Here is a 13,127-nt window from a genome sequence, read left to right as displayed (position 1 = left end):
TGGGAGAAGCCCTTTATTTTTCTCAGTGGATTATTTTTAAAATAAATTTAAGGCACAATTAGAACACAGCTTTTCTTAGAGAGTTAAATGAACGGTATATGGCAAAAACCTCAATAGATAGGAAAATTTAACAACAGGAACAAATTCTAACTAGGGAGAATCCGAAATTGTCAGCATGTAGAAATCAGAAATTTGGTGCCCCTACTTAATAAATAGGATCATTTTAATTTCTTTAAGAGTTAGTGTCAATTCATTTTTGCTTTCGTTTCCTTTTAGAGTTTTCTGATTTGAAGGACGAAAATATTTTGAAAGCTATAGAATATGGAAAAGCAGGAATTCAGATACTTGGCGTTTACCCTAGTTTTACAAGTAGAAGTGTCAGTTAGAATGCATCATCTAATAAATATTGGCAGTGATCAGGCCATAAAAATGTTTACAACCAATAATCTCATTTCTTTCCTAGGAAGGCCTTTTCATTTACTAGTCTCTATAATCTATTTTTGATTAATTATTAATTTTCCACTTGTGGATTATTATTTTATCTTTTCTGCTATTGACCTTTTGGCTGTTTCATAGATAAGTAGCACCTCCTTCAGAGAGGAGGGCAGAGGGAAACTAAATAAATGCATTTGTTCCTGTTTATTGTGCTTCCTATTAATTCTGCCTTGGAAAGGGCTAGTAACAAAGGAATTTAACACTACCGACTCAAATGATGGTATTGTTCAAATTAGTCCTGTAAACCAAGAAAAGGCAGGTAAAGTAAAAGAGTGCCTGGGTCACTCAGTAGTGGACGCTATGGCAGCTATGGGTAGGTAGCATATGCTCCCCTGAAGGGATTGCAGTATTTCAATTTACACAACAAAACTAATGGCTGGATCTGGCCCACAGGCTACCAATTTACAATATCTGCACCATTAGCATTGGTGATAAAATGTATATGCATACATGTTGTAAAAGGGTTGTTGCTGAAACGTGTGTGCTAAGGTTTCACTCTGGCATACTGATGTAGTTACGAGCTATTTGACAGGAACAGCACCCAACAGGGACCAAAAACATGCTTTAAGCAAACCATGAAGTACAGAGTTAACAAGTGAAGAACTTTGAACAATCTGGTTCATAGAGATTTACGAAGAAGTAATTCTTGTAAAACTTACCCTAACCCTATAGTAAATTAATCCTCCTGAGTATATGTTCAGGTCCTTTCCTACAGAGATGCTCAGAACCATTTTTAAGTGTTAAAAATAATTTTTGGAGGTAAAGCAATGTGCCACATAGGAATCTACATTTGGAATATAAGTTTCTGCAGCTTTAGAATAGATTGTTGAAACAAATCCCAAGTAATTTCACTTACTGGAGTTGCCCTTGTGGCTCAGTGGGTTAAGTACCTGATGTCTCTGCAAGGATGCAGGTTTGATCCCTGGCCTTACTCAGTGGGTTAAGGATCTGGCGTTGCTGCAGGCTATGGTGTAGGTCACAGAGATATCTCAGATCCCATGTTGGCTGGCAGCTGCAATTCTGATTCAACCCCTAGCCCAGGAACTTCCATATGCTGAAAGTGCGGCCATAAAAAAAAAAAATTCACTTATTTACTAGGAGATTATTTTTAATTTGCAAATAGTGATTTTTATGATGTATATATTTAAACTTTTATGCTGTTTTTGGTCACTCTTTTTTTCAGGGAAAATTTCATGGAAATCCAATGCATGTGGCCGTGGTTATTTCAAATTGTTTAAGGGAAGAGAGGAGAATATTGGCTGCAGCCAACATGCCTATTCAGGTAATATTTTCTGAAGTTATAATCTTGTTATCACCTGGAACTCAATTTTTCTGAAATAAATTCTCATCTTCTTTCCAACCATCTTCTACCAATGTTAATGTTGCTATCATCCTTCCAGTCACTTAGAATCAAGGTCCTCAGATTATGTTTGAATAGTTCCTCTTCTCTGCCTCCTTACTGAGAAAACCTCCAAGTCTTCAGCATTTGTTTCTAGAATCCTCTCTATACATCCTTTTCTTTTTCCAGGGGTCATACTCTGGTCCATGGTCTTACAGGATCAGTTGAGGAATGTAGTAACCACCTCCTAGCTGAATTCCTAACTACCATTTGGGTCTGCGTCCCTCAGCAGAATGTTTATCCTTGGGAATTGATCTTGCTCAGAACCCTTCGGTAGTTCCCAATTTCCTATCCCACAAGTCCAAACTATAAAAGCAGGAATTTTGTCTTACAGAAACCCCATAAATACTTGCTTGTTGGAGTTCCCGTGTGGCTCAGTGGTTAACGAGACTGACTAGGAACCATGAAGTTGCGGGTTCAAACCCTGCTCTTGCTCAGTGGGTTAAGGATCTGGCATTGCCATGAGCTGTGGTGTAGATTGCAGATGTGGCTCAGATCCTAAGTTGCTGTGGCTCTGGCATAGGCCAGTGGCTACAGCTCCTATTAGACCCCTAGCCTGGGAACCTCCATATGCCGCCGGAGCGGCCCTAGAAAAGGCAAAAAGACAAAAAAAAACAAAAAAAAACTTGCTTGTCGACTGTTTCAGTGTGCCATATTTTAGATGTTTGATCCCACTATGATCCCACTATGCTGAATGAATTCAGAGCCTCCACTAAAGACAAGCAGAAGAATTAATGAGGTCAATAGGAATACTTTTTCATTTAATTCTTAGAAAAAGGAAAGAGCATGTAAATAATTTTTCAAATGTCACAATCCATAATTTAGTAAATCATATTACTATGTTTATTTTTGAGGGCCAAGAAAAGTATCTTTTTTCAGCTATTAAAAATTCTCAGATTAGCTACTGTCAGGTTATGGTTGTTTCTAGAAAAGTGTGAAGTTTTAACAACTTATTTCTTAGATGATGAAGAAGAATAGTATCCTCTTTGTTTAATTTAAAACATAAAGTTTCTAAAGTAAACATAGTTTGATTCAGTGCTTTGGGGGGTGAAAATTGAGATGCTATTACTAATACATGATATTCTCTATGTACTCTCAGCTGTCCTTTTTTGTAGCCCCCTTTTCTCATCATTGTGTGTGTGTTGTATGTTGCTTTCTTTAAATGTTAAGTATCAGCCAAATTAGAAACATTTGTTTATTGGAAAAGATGTTCATTAAAATCACTCCACAAATAATCTGCTAGTACCACAAACTACCACCAAAGAAGCATCAGTTTGCAGATTTCAAACCAGTAGACAAATATGTGGAGATATATACATATACACACATATACAAATAATGGAGACTAAAATGAGAGAGAGGGAATTTTATAAACGCTTTACCTATCTGAAGAATGTGATATAGTTGAAAGAACACTTGATTGATAGTCAAGGACTTGAGTTTCACTTGAGCTTCTGCTACTGATTTGCTATAGATTTTAGTCATCATCCTTTCTAACCATACCTCTCTGCCCAACTGTAAGGTGAAGGTTTTACTGACATTCTAACTCTCAGCTTTATATATCTATGCAAGTGTTATATGTAAGGAACATATCATTAGAGGGGCCAAAAAATGGGGTGCAGAGCAGCTGGGTTAGCCTTTCTATTTAACCAAGCTAATAGCTTTACATATTCTTTAGCAAACTCCCTTTGTTCCAATGTAAAAATAAATCTCATTCTGGCAGATCCAACATCCTTAATTCTGAATTTAAATCCAATTTAATGTAGTTTCACTCTACTAATTTTTAAATTACATGTATTCATTGTGTAGAATTTCAAAAGCAATATAGGTCTATTATAGAAAATTAGGGAAAAAAGTTTTGACCATAAAATTATCTGTAAGTTCACTATTCAAAGATAACATCTGCTAACATTTTGGTATATGTTTTCTTGTAATCACATGTACTTCAGTTTACATGTCTATACACATATCCAGGTACTTATAAATAAATATACATATATATACATACATAAGCAACAGAGATCATAAATATGTGGTGTCTTATAATTAGCCCTATTTTGTAACAACTTAACATGACTTATATGTCATTAAATATTTTTCAACAGCATGATTTTTAATGGCTGTAGAGTATTTCATATCATATTCATCCAAACCTCAATTCAAAGTATGTTATGTGTACTATATTCATCTTAAACCTGTTTTGTCAACATCATTGAAATTTTAAGACATTGTTTTTCCAGGGTCCTCTGGAGAAATCCTTACAAAGTTCTTCAGTTTCTGAAAGACAGAGGAATGTGGAGCACAAAGTGGCTGCCATTAAAAATAGTGTGCAGGTGAGTGATTTCTTGTAGATACTGGGCAAGACTAGCTACTATCCCCATACAACTAACTATGAACCTTTCTGTTATATGCCCAAAGTTAGTGCACACAGAGGTCATAGGTTAATCTGTCATAAGATAAATCTCTCACATACTGTATTTCTATTAGAAGATATTTCTTTGGGAGAAACTTTTAAACTTTAATTTACTGGAGCTTGGTGTTTCTGCACCGGACTCCATCGATGAGAAGCCGTGTGACCTCAGACAAGTAAGTTACTTGACATCTCTAAACCTCTGTTCCTTCATCTGCAAAAGCGAGGATAACCGCCATTAAAAGATTATTGTGAAGACCACATGAGATTATACTATATGAAAAGCCTTTAGCCCAGATCTTGTTGTGTCTGATCAGAAAAACACCACCAGGTTTGGAGAAGAGTAAAGAAAAAAACCTCCAAGACATAAATGAACAGGATTCACAGAGGGAGCATAGGTATTTTTTTTCTAAGAAATAGAAGAATAATTTAAAACTGAATTGTCATGAACTATAATGATTCAGGATGGAGATTTTAAAAGCAAAAAGATCATTCGTACATTAACACAGTTATATGGAGCAAAAATGGAAAAAAATACTGTATTCTCAGGTTAAAAAAAAAAAAGATATTAGTAGCACATTTGGAGTTGAGAAATGAGAAGCAAGATGCTGAAAGATTTCCAGTCAGAAAGAGAAAATGGAAGAACAAAAACAGTGCTTCTTCTAGCACTATTCAACATTCATGGAAATTAGCTCTTTAAAAGTGTAGATACTATATAGTTAGTCTAGGATAATACTGAAGATTGGAAGCCCTAAACTGGTCATTTTGTTTTTGTTTGTCTTTAATTACTTAATGAATTTTATTACATTTATAGGTGTATGGCAATCATCACAACCAAATTTTACAGCATTTCCATCCCAAACCCTCAGTGCACTCCCCTACCCCCCCCCCCAACCTGTCTCATTTGGAAACCATAAGTTTTTCAAAGTCTGCGAGTCAGTATCTGTTCTGCAAAGTAGTTCATTGTGTCCTTTTTTTAGATTCTGCATGTAAGTGATAGCATATGATGTTGGTGTCTTGCTGTCTGACTGACTTCATTTAGCCTGATAATTTCTAGTTTCATCCATGTTGCTACAAATGCCATTATTTCTTTCCTTTTAATGGCTGAGTAATATTCCACTGTGTGTTTGTACCACATCTTTATCCACTCCTCTGTCAATAGACCTTTAGGTTGTTTCCATGTCTTGGCTATTGCATATAGTACTGTAATAAACATTGGAGTACATGTGTCCTTTTGAGTCATATTTTTCTCTGGATAGATGTCCAGGAGTGGGATTGCTAGACCAAATGATAGTTCTATTTTGAGTTTTCTGAGGCATCTCCATATTGTTTTCTGCAGTGGTTGTACCAATTTACACTCCCACCAACAGTGTAATAGGGTTCCCTTTTCTCCACACCCCCTCCAGGACTTATTGTTTGTAGACTTTTTGATGATGGCCATTCTGGCTGGTGTAAGGTGGTACCTCAGAGTGGTTTTGATTTGCATTTCTTTAATAATGAATGATGTTGAACATCTTTTCATGTGTTTTTTGGCCATCTGTATGTGTTCTTTGGAGAATTGTCTGTTTAGATCTTCTGCCCATTTTTTGATGGGGTTGTTTGTTTTTTTGGGCTGTAGGAGGTGTTATAAATTTTGGAGATTAATCCCTTGTCAGCTGATTCGTTTGCAAATATTTTCTCGCATCCTGTGGATTGTCTTTTCATTTCACAATCCCTATCAAATTACCAAGGACATTTTTCACAGAACTCGAACAAAATATTTTAAAGTTTGTTTGGAAGTACAAAAGACCCAGAATAGCCAAAGACATACTGAGAAAGAAAAATGGAGCTGGAGGAATCAGGCTCCCTGATTTCAGACTATACTACAAAGCAACAGTCATGAAAACTATATGGTACTGGCACAAAGATAGCAATATAGATCAGTGGAACAGGATAGAAAGCCCAGAATTAAACCCCACACCTACAGTCAACTAATCTATGACAAAGGAGGCAAGAATATACAATGGAGAAAAGACAGCTTGTTCAATAAGTGGTGCTGGGGAAACTGGACAGCCACATGGAAAAGAATGAAATTAGAACACTCCCTAACACCATACACAAAAATACACTCCAAATGGATTAAAGACCTAGATATAAGGCCATATACTATAAAACTCTTAGAGGGAAACATAGGCCAAACACTCTCTGACATAAACGACAGCAATATCTTCTCAGATCTACCTCTTAGAGTAATAACAATAAAAACAAAAACAAACAAATGGGACTTAAACAGTGCATTTTGAAATACTGATGATGGATGATGTTTCATTGACATGCTTAATTGTAACAACAGAATATGTTTTCTTTTATAAAAAGATGACAGAACAAGATACCAAATATTTAGAAGATCTGCAAGATGAATTTGACTACAGGTATAAAACAATTCAGACAATGGGTAAGTTTTTGTTTTGTCTATAATTCCACAATGGGATGTAAAGGCAACATGATTGATTGGGGTTTCTTCTTTACTAACAGAATTGATAAATTTATCCTTTTTTTTTTTTTTTTTTTGAAGAGAGGGTTCAGGAGAATACTATTTATTTTGCTTACTCCTTTTATTTCCATAAAAATATATTTTTACCAACCAGTTAAAAGTAAGTTATAAAGCTCATAGAAAACCCTACCTACTTCAGAATGCATCTCTAAAAATTAAGAACATTCTCCTATAGAATCAAATATCATTACCACAACTAAGAAAATTACTAATAATTGCCTAATATGATCAGGACATTGCTAATATTATCCCTTGATGAGATTTTATTTTAATAATTAATTAATTGTCTTTTTGTCATTTCTTGGGCTGCTCCCGTGGCATATGGACATTCCCAGGTGAGGGGTCAAATTGGAGCTGTAGCCGCCGGCCTACGCCAGAGCCACAGCAACACTGGATCCTTAACCCACTGAGTAAGGCCAGGGATTGAACCCACAACCTCGTGGTTTCTAGTCAGATTCATTAACCACTGAGCCACGACGGGAACTCCCCTAGATGGGATTTTAAACATAATTTTTAAAAATTATTAAGTAGGAATGTGATTCACTCTAGGAAATTTGGAAAGTGAAAGAAAGCCTTACAAAAGTTAATCACACAAAATTCTGCTATCTAGATATAAACTGTCAAAATGTTAGTATATCTTCTTCCAGCCTTTTTCCTGCATGTTCAAATACATACATATCTATGTATAAAAAAAATTGAAATCATCTTCTATATAGCTTTTTATGTAGTATTTTAGGCTAAAGTTTTCTTGTATATATTTCCTCATATAAAAAATTTTCAAAAACATAATTTCGATAATTGCATAAATTTCAAAATGTAAAGACTGCTGTCTATTTGACTGTGGTTAAATATTAAAGTTGTTTACAATTATATTTTTTTAAGAAATGTAAGGGAAAAATGAGAATATTTACAATATCTAAGATTTGCAAATAATAATGGATTGGTCATTTAAAATGTGCTACAATTAGTGGGACATTCGAAGAAATTCTTCTTCTTTTTTGTTTGTTTTTTTTTTAGGGCCGAAAGTGAGGCATATGGATGTTCCCAGGCTAGGGGTCCAGTCAGAGCTACAGCTGCTGGCCTACGCCACAGCCATTGCAGCTCAGGGTCCGAGGCACATCTGTGACCTACACCACAGCTCACAGCAAAGCCAGAGCCTTGACCCACTGAGCAAGGCCAGGGATCGAACTCACATCCTTAGAGATATTAGTTGGATTCTTTTCCACTGCACCACAATAGGAAATCCAAGAAATTCTTACTAGGTCTATATTAGTTTGGAGGGTTGTACCAATGTTTATCTATTGGCTTTGAACATTGTACTATGCTTATGTAAGACAATAGAGGAAGCTTGGATGAAGAATGTGCAAGAACTCTGTGCTATTGCGCCTTTTTTTGTAATTCTAAAATTTTTTGAAATAATTTAAAAACATTGGAGGAGTTCCCATTGTGGCTCAATGGAAACAAATCCAACTAGGAACCATGAGGTTGTGGGTTTGATCCTTGGCCTGGCTCAGTGGGTTAAGGATCTGGCATTGCTGTGAGCTGTGGTGTATGTTGCAGATTCGGCTCAGGTCCTGTGTGGAAATTATCTAGGAATCCATTATAGAAACTTTCTCCTCTCTGCCTAAAACAGATAGGATGTGAAGAATGGTCTTCTCTCAAGATCTGTAAAATAAAGAGCCCTTCTCTGACAGGCATGGATGTAGTTCCTCCTGGCAAAATGAACAGTCAGGGATTTACTTCCAAGCTCATCCCTAATGGCCTCTTTTAGGTTTTTGCATCCTGGGATCTTAGGATGGCAGAGAGCTTTGTTTGAAGATGACTCTAAATCTGATCTTTTCCTTTGCAGATCAGGGTGATAAGAACAGCGCTCTAATGAATCAGGAAGTTTTGACTCTGCAAGAAATGCTGAACAGCCTGGACTTCAAAAGAAAGGCTAGTAAAGAATTTTAATTCAGTCTTTTGCCTGTTTTTTTTTTTTTTCCTTTTCCTATATCGAATCTTACTGACATTAAGCTCTTAGATTTTATCACTTCCATGTATGCTGAATGACTAAAAGTCAGTGTTTCTAGGAAGAGTACCATACTGTTTGCTCTGTTTCTCTGAGTACGAAGGAAGACTTCTTTACCTAGAGTCTACCTAATCTTGCCTATGTGGTACATGTACTGTAGCTATCGTTAATTTCAAGATGAACATTTTACAAGTTTTTATTTGCCACTATTTTACATATGACTGTTTTAGTTGCTGTACTGAGTATGACTGATACAGTTTCTACTGAACATGTATAATAAAATATTTCTTGATGACTACTAAAATTTTATTGAAAAAATAAGTGTTCCAGTTTCTATTCTGAAAAATGACATTATGCTAAGTAACTTTTGTAGATTTCAGGATAGTCCATTGAGGCCTGAACATACTCGATCTAACCTCCTCCCAAGGAGAGGAAGAACATTTTTCTGACTCAATAAAATGGTTTAAAAGAGGAGAAACAGGAGTTCCCGTTGTGGCGCAGTGGTTAATGAATCCGACTAGGAACCATGAGGTTGCAGGTTCCGTCCCTGCCCTTGCTCAGTGGGTTAAGGATCCGGCGTTGCCGTGAGCTGTGGTGTAGGTTGCAGACACAGCTCGGATCCCGAGTTGCTGTGGCTCTGGCGTAGGCCAGTGGCTCCAGCTCCGATTCGACCCCTAGCCTGGGAACCTCCATATGCCGCGGGAGCGGCCCAAGAAATACCTAAAAAGACAAAAAAAAAAAAAAATAATAATAATAAAGATAATAAAAGAGGAGAAACATCTTTATTTTAGTTTTTTACCTCTCCTTGAAAATAGATGCAATTAAAATTTAACTGGCCACCGATAAATCCATAGTTCATTTCTAAAAGTTTGGCTTCAATTTTTTGGTAGGAATTTGTATAAGCAGAAATAAATGCAAAATTTATTTTCACTCTAAGTTAATTATAAACTTAAATAGTTGCATGTCAGATTTTAAACATGCAGATATTTAACTCATGATAAACCTAATGCTTCTATGCATAAGGAACTGATGCTGTACATTTTATGCTTGGAGATAATTGAGTCCATTCCCCTGATTATATAGAACAGAAGACCGAGTTCCAGCTAAGTTAAATGGTTTGTCCAAATTCATATAACTTGGGGGCAAAGCCAGAGTAGGAATTTGTATCTTCTAATCCCTAAGCTTTTGAAAGTTATTCTCTCCCACTATGCCTTCCAAAACCCAGATAAAGTGATAATAAAAACTAACACAGGAAGTCTCTAATTTTAGTCAGTACCTTTAAAAATAAATGCATGAACATATTTATAAGAATATAAATTCAGTATGTAAATAGCTTTTTAAAAAGCTGATGCATGGCTTTTACTACTACAGGATTCAATATTGTTACAGAAGTTACAAATTCAACACATACCAAATGATATGTGAGTATTATGAGATACTATGAGAATGGTAACTGTGGTCATGCTTCTTTCCTCATGACATTAATTAATTTGACATTAATTGATTGTAATAATTTAAAATTATTTGAAAAGGCAAGTAGAAGGTAGTATTTGGTAAAATATTTGGTCAAAATTTTAACCAAGGCATTACCTCCTAGGTCAATTTATAGATTGAATTATGAGTGCCTTTGGTTATGTGTTGTAAAAATTTTCTCAATAGTCACCTTTGTTTTTAGGAAGCCCTCAGTAAGATGACACAAATAGTGAATGAGACGGACTTGTTAATGAACAGCATGCTGGTGGAGGAGCTGCAGGACTGGAAGAGGCGGCAGCAAATTGCTTGCATCGGAGGTCCACTCCACAATGGGCTGGACCAGCTTCAAAACTGGTAAAGCAAATTGACTTTAGTTTCCAGTGAAAACCACAGGAAGTTCAAAACTTCAGTGTCACTCAGCCAGAGAATGCAGGCTGAGATCCAAACATCAATTCATTCGGTTTATTGATGTCTTATTAGCAGCTGGGAACTCTACAGTTGAAAACATGTAATTATTTAAGTGTTCTGAATTTTCATTCCTTTGGAAAGAAAAATAAAGCATCTATAGAAATCTATAGAATACTTAAGAATTGCTTAATTTTCTTATACAATATATCAATCTTAAAAGACTCCGGAGTTCCCTGATGGCTCAGCAGGTTAAGGATCCAAAGCTGTCGCTGCTATGCCATGGGTTTGATCCCCGGTCTGGGAATTTCTACATGCTACGAGCACAGCCATAAAAAAAAACATTAAAAGGCTCAAATGAATTTTTCAAATCAGCAATAAATACTTCTTCTTAAAGGGCATAAGAAACACTAGCTTCAAAAGCTATATCTCATTTTTTAAACGTGTATCTTAAGATGTCAGAGTTAACCATTAGTTTTGTGTTTTCAACAAAGTAATTCGTTTTGCATTTAAGTGAAGGATCTCAAATGGACTCCCCTGCCTATGCACACACGCACGCACGCACATGCGCGCGCGCAATCGTATATAGATACTGCCCTTTGAATTAAAAGGAAAAAAATGTTGATAGGGTTTTCCCCTTCATCAGTGCAAAGTGAAACTGAGTGAAAGAACAATTAGAAAATATAATGGAAAAGAAGGAAAACGTCCAGTTGAAATCTAAATTTGCTTCTCAAGGATTCAATTCAATACAATGAAAATGTGTAGTAACTGGGCACATTTGCACTAAAAGCTCTGCTCTGCCGGACCTACTTCTCAAGAAAAATCATTGGGCTCTTTTTCAAATTTATGAATTTTCCTTGGTGGTGGGGGTACTTTGATTCTCTAACCTTCACTATACTCTGTCGTGAAAACAAGGTAAACAACAAAGGGAGCAATAGAGAGCATAGCCCATAATGGTGCCCATACCAAATTCAGCGGGGGGTTGGCAGTTCTTTCCACAGTGTTATGTGGGGAATAAACTTTAAGCAGAAAGTGCTGCTGTCAGGGCTCATGGACTTATCAATTCTAATGAGACTTCTGCCTCTTCTTGATTGGAGGCCCCTTCCTTGCTCCTTTCAATCTCCCTCTTCCTCACACTTCCAGCCCAAGCGCTACCTCCCTTTCTAAGCTGAGACCACACCGAGAGAGTAAAACTCCAAGCAGATGCTTATCTCCAGAAAGATCCATTGAAAAATTTTGGCTGATAATTAGGACTCATTACAAATATAAGTTGAGGGGGCCCCTATTGAGTTTTTTTTTCCTTAATATTCTTACAATAAACATTCTTCAGATCATGTATCTTTAAAGTTTTGAATTTGTTCTTTCTTTGCCCTTTAGTGAGTGCCATGTTTTAAAAATATATGTGGGAGTTCCCGTCGTGACTCAGTGGTTCGCGAATCTGACTAGGAACCAGGAGGTTGTGGGTTCAATCCCTGGCCTTGCTTATTGGGTTAAGGATCCAGCGTTGCTGTGAGCTGTGGTATAGGTTGCAGATGCAGCTCAGATCCTGCGTTGCTGTGGCTCTGGTGTAGGCCAGTGGCTACAGCTCCGATTCGACCCCTAGCCTGGGAACCTCCATATGCCACGGGAGCAGCCCAAGAAATGGCAAAAAGACAAAATTAAATAAATAAATAAATATAAAATAAAATAAATAAATAAAAATACACGTGTTTAGTAGACTTTTTTTTTTTTTTTTTTTTTTTTTTAGGGCTGAACATGCAGCATATGGAAGTTCCCAGGCTAGGGATTGAATCAGAGCTACAGCTGCCAGCCTACAACACAGCTACAGCAACGAAGGATCCAAGCTGTGTCTATGACCTATACCATAGCTGATGGCAACATCGGATCCTTAACCAACTGAGCAGCGCCAGGGATCAAACCTGTGTCCTCATGGATACTAGTTGGGTTCATTACTGCTAAGCCACACAGGAAATCCTAATAGCCTTTTTATAAAGGATAATTAAAAGGGATTTGGTTCTAGATAGTGACAAAATTTTCTAAAAAATTTCTTATCTGTAACTGAAGGTAAAAATTTTTAAATGTTGAAACAGCATCTGTACTTTTTGTGTGTGTGTGTCTTTTTAGGGCCGCACCCACGGCATAGGGAGGTTCCCAGGCTAGGGGTTAAATTGGAGCTGTAACTGCTGGCTTACGCCATAGCCACAGAAATGCTGGATCTGAGTCGAATCTGTGACCTACACCATAGCTCATGGCAACACCGGATCCTTAACCCACTGAGCGAGGCCAGGGATCAAACCCACATCCTCGTGGATGCTAGTCGGTTTCGTTAACCACTGAGCCATGATGGGAACTCCTACATTTTATTTATTTTATTGTCATGCATTTTAGAGAAAAACTGGAT

At 36.7% G+C, this 13,127-nt stretch overlaps 1 protein-coding gene across 9 annotated transcripts in view; it reads left to right on the top strand.

Moving 5' to 3' along the window:
- Positions 1-13,127, top strand: part of STAT4 (signal transducer and activator of transcription 4) — a 133,059-nt gene that overhangs the window by 86,973 nt on the left and 32,959 nt on the right. For all 9 annotated transcript variants that reach the window (XR_014828843.1, XR_014828845.1, XR_014828844.1 and 6 more), the window contains 5 exon segments: positions 1,679-1,777; positions 4,135-4,227; positions 6,660-6,738; positions 8,687-8,772; positions 10,524-10,675. Coding sequence is in view for 6 of the 9 variants with exons in the window: in NM_001197305.2 (NP_001184234.1) it covers positions 1,679-1,777; positions 4,135-4,227; positions 6,660-6,738; positions 8,687-8,772; positions 10,524-10,675 (509 nt within the window). In the remaining 3 variants the exon portion in view is untranslated.

The sequence above is a fragment of the Sus scrofa genome, chromosome 15, assembly GCF_054392235.1.
Source record: "Sus scrofa isolate SSC_HxYL_T2T_F1_AM1 chromosome 15, Sscrofa_HxYL_maternal_Yorkshire_Landrace_v2.0, whole genome shotgun sequence".
NCBI lineage: Eukaryota > Metazoa > Chordata > Mammalia > Artiodactyla > Suidae > Sus > Sus scrofa.
The sequence above is the reverse complement of the archived record's forward strand: the minus strand, read 5'-3'. Positions and strand labels throughout refer to the sequence as shown.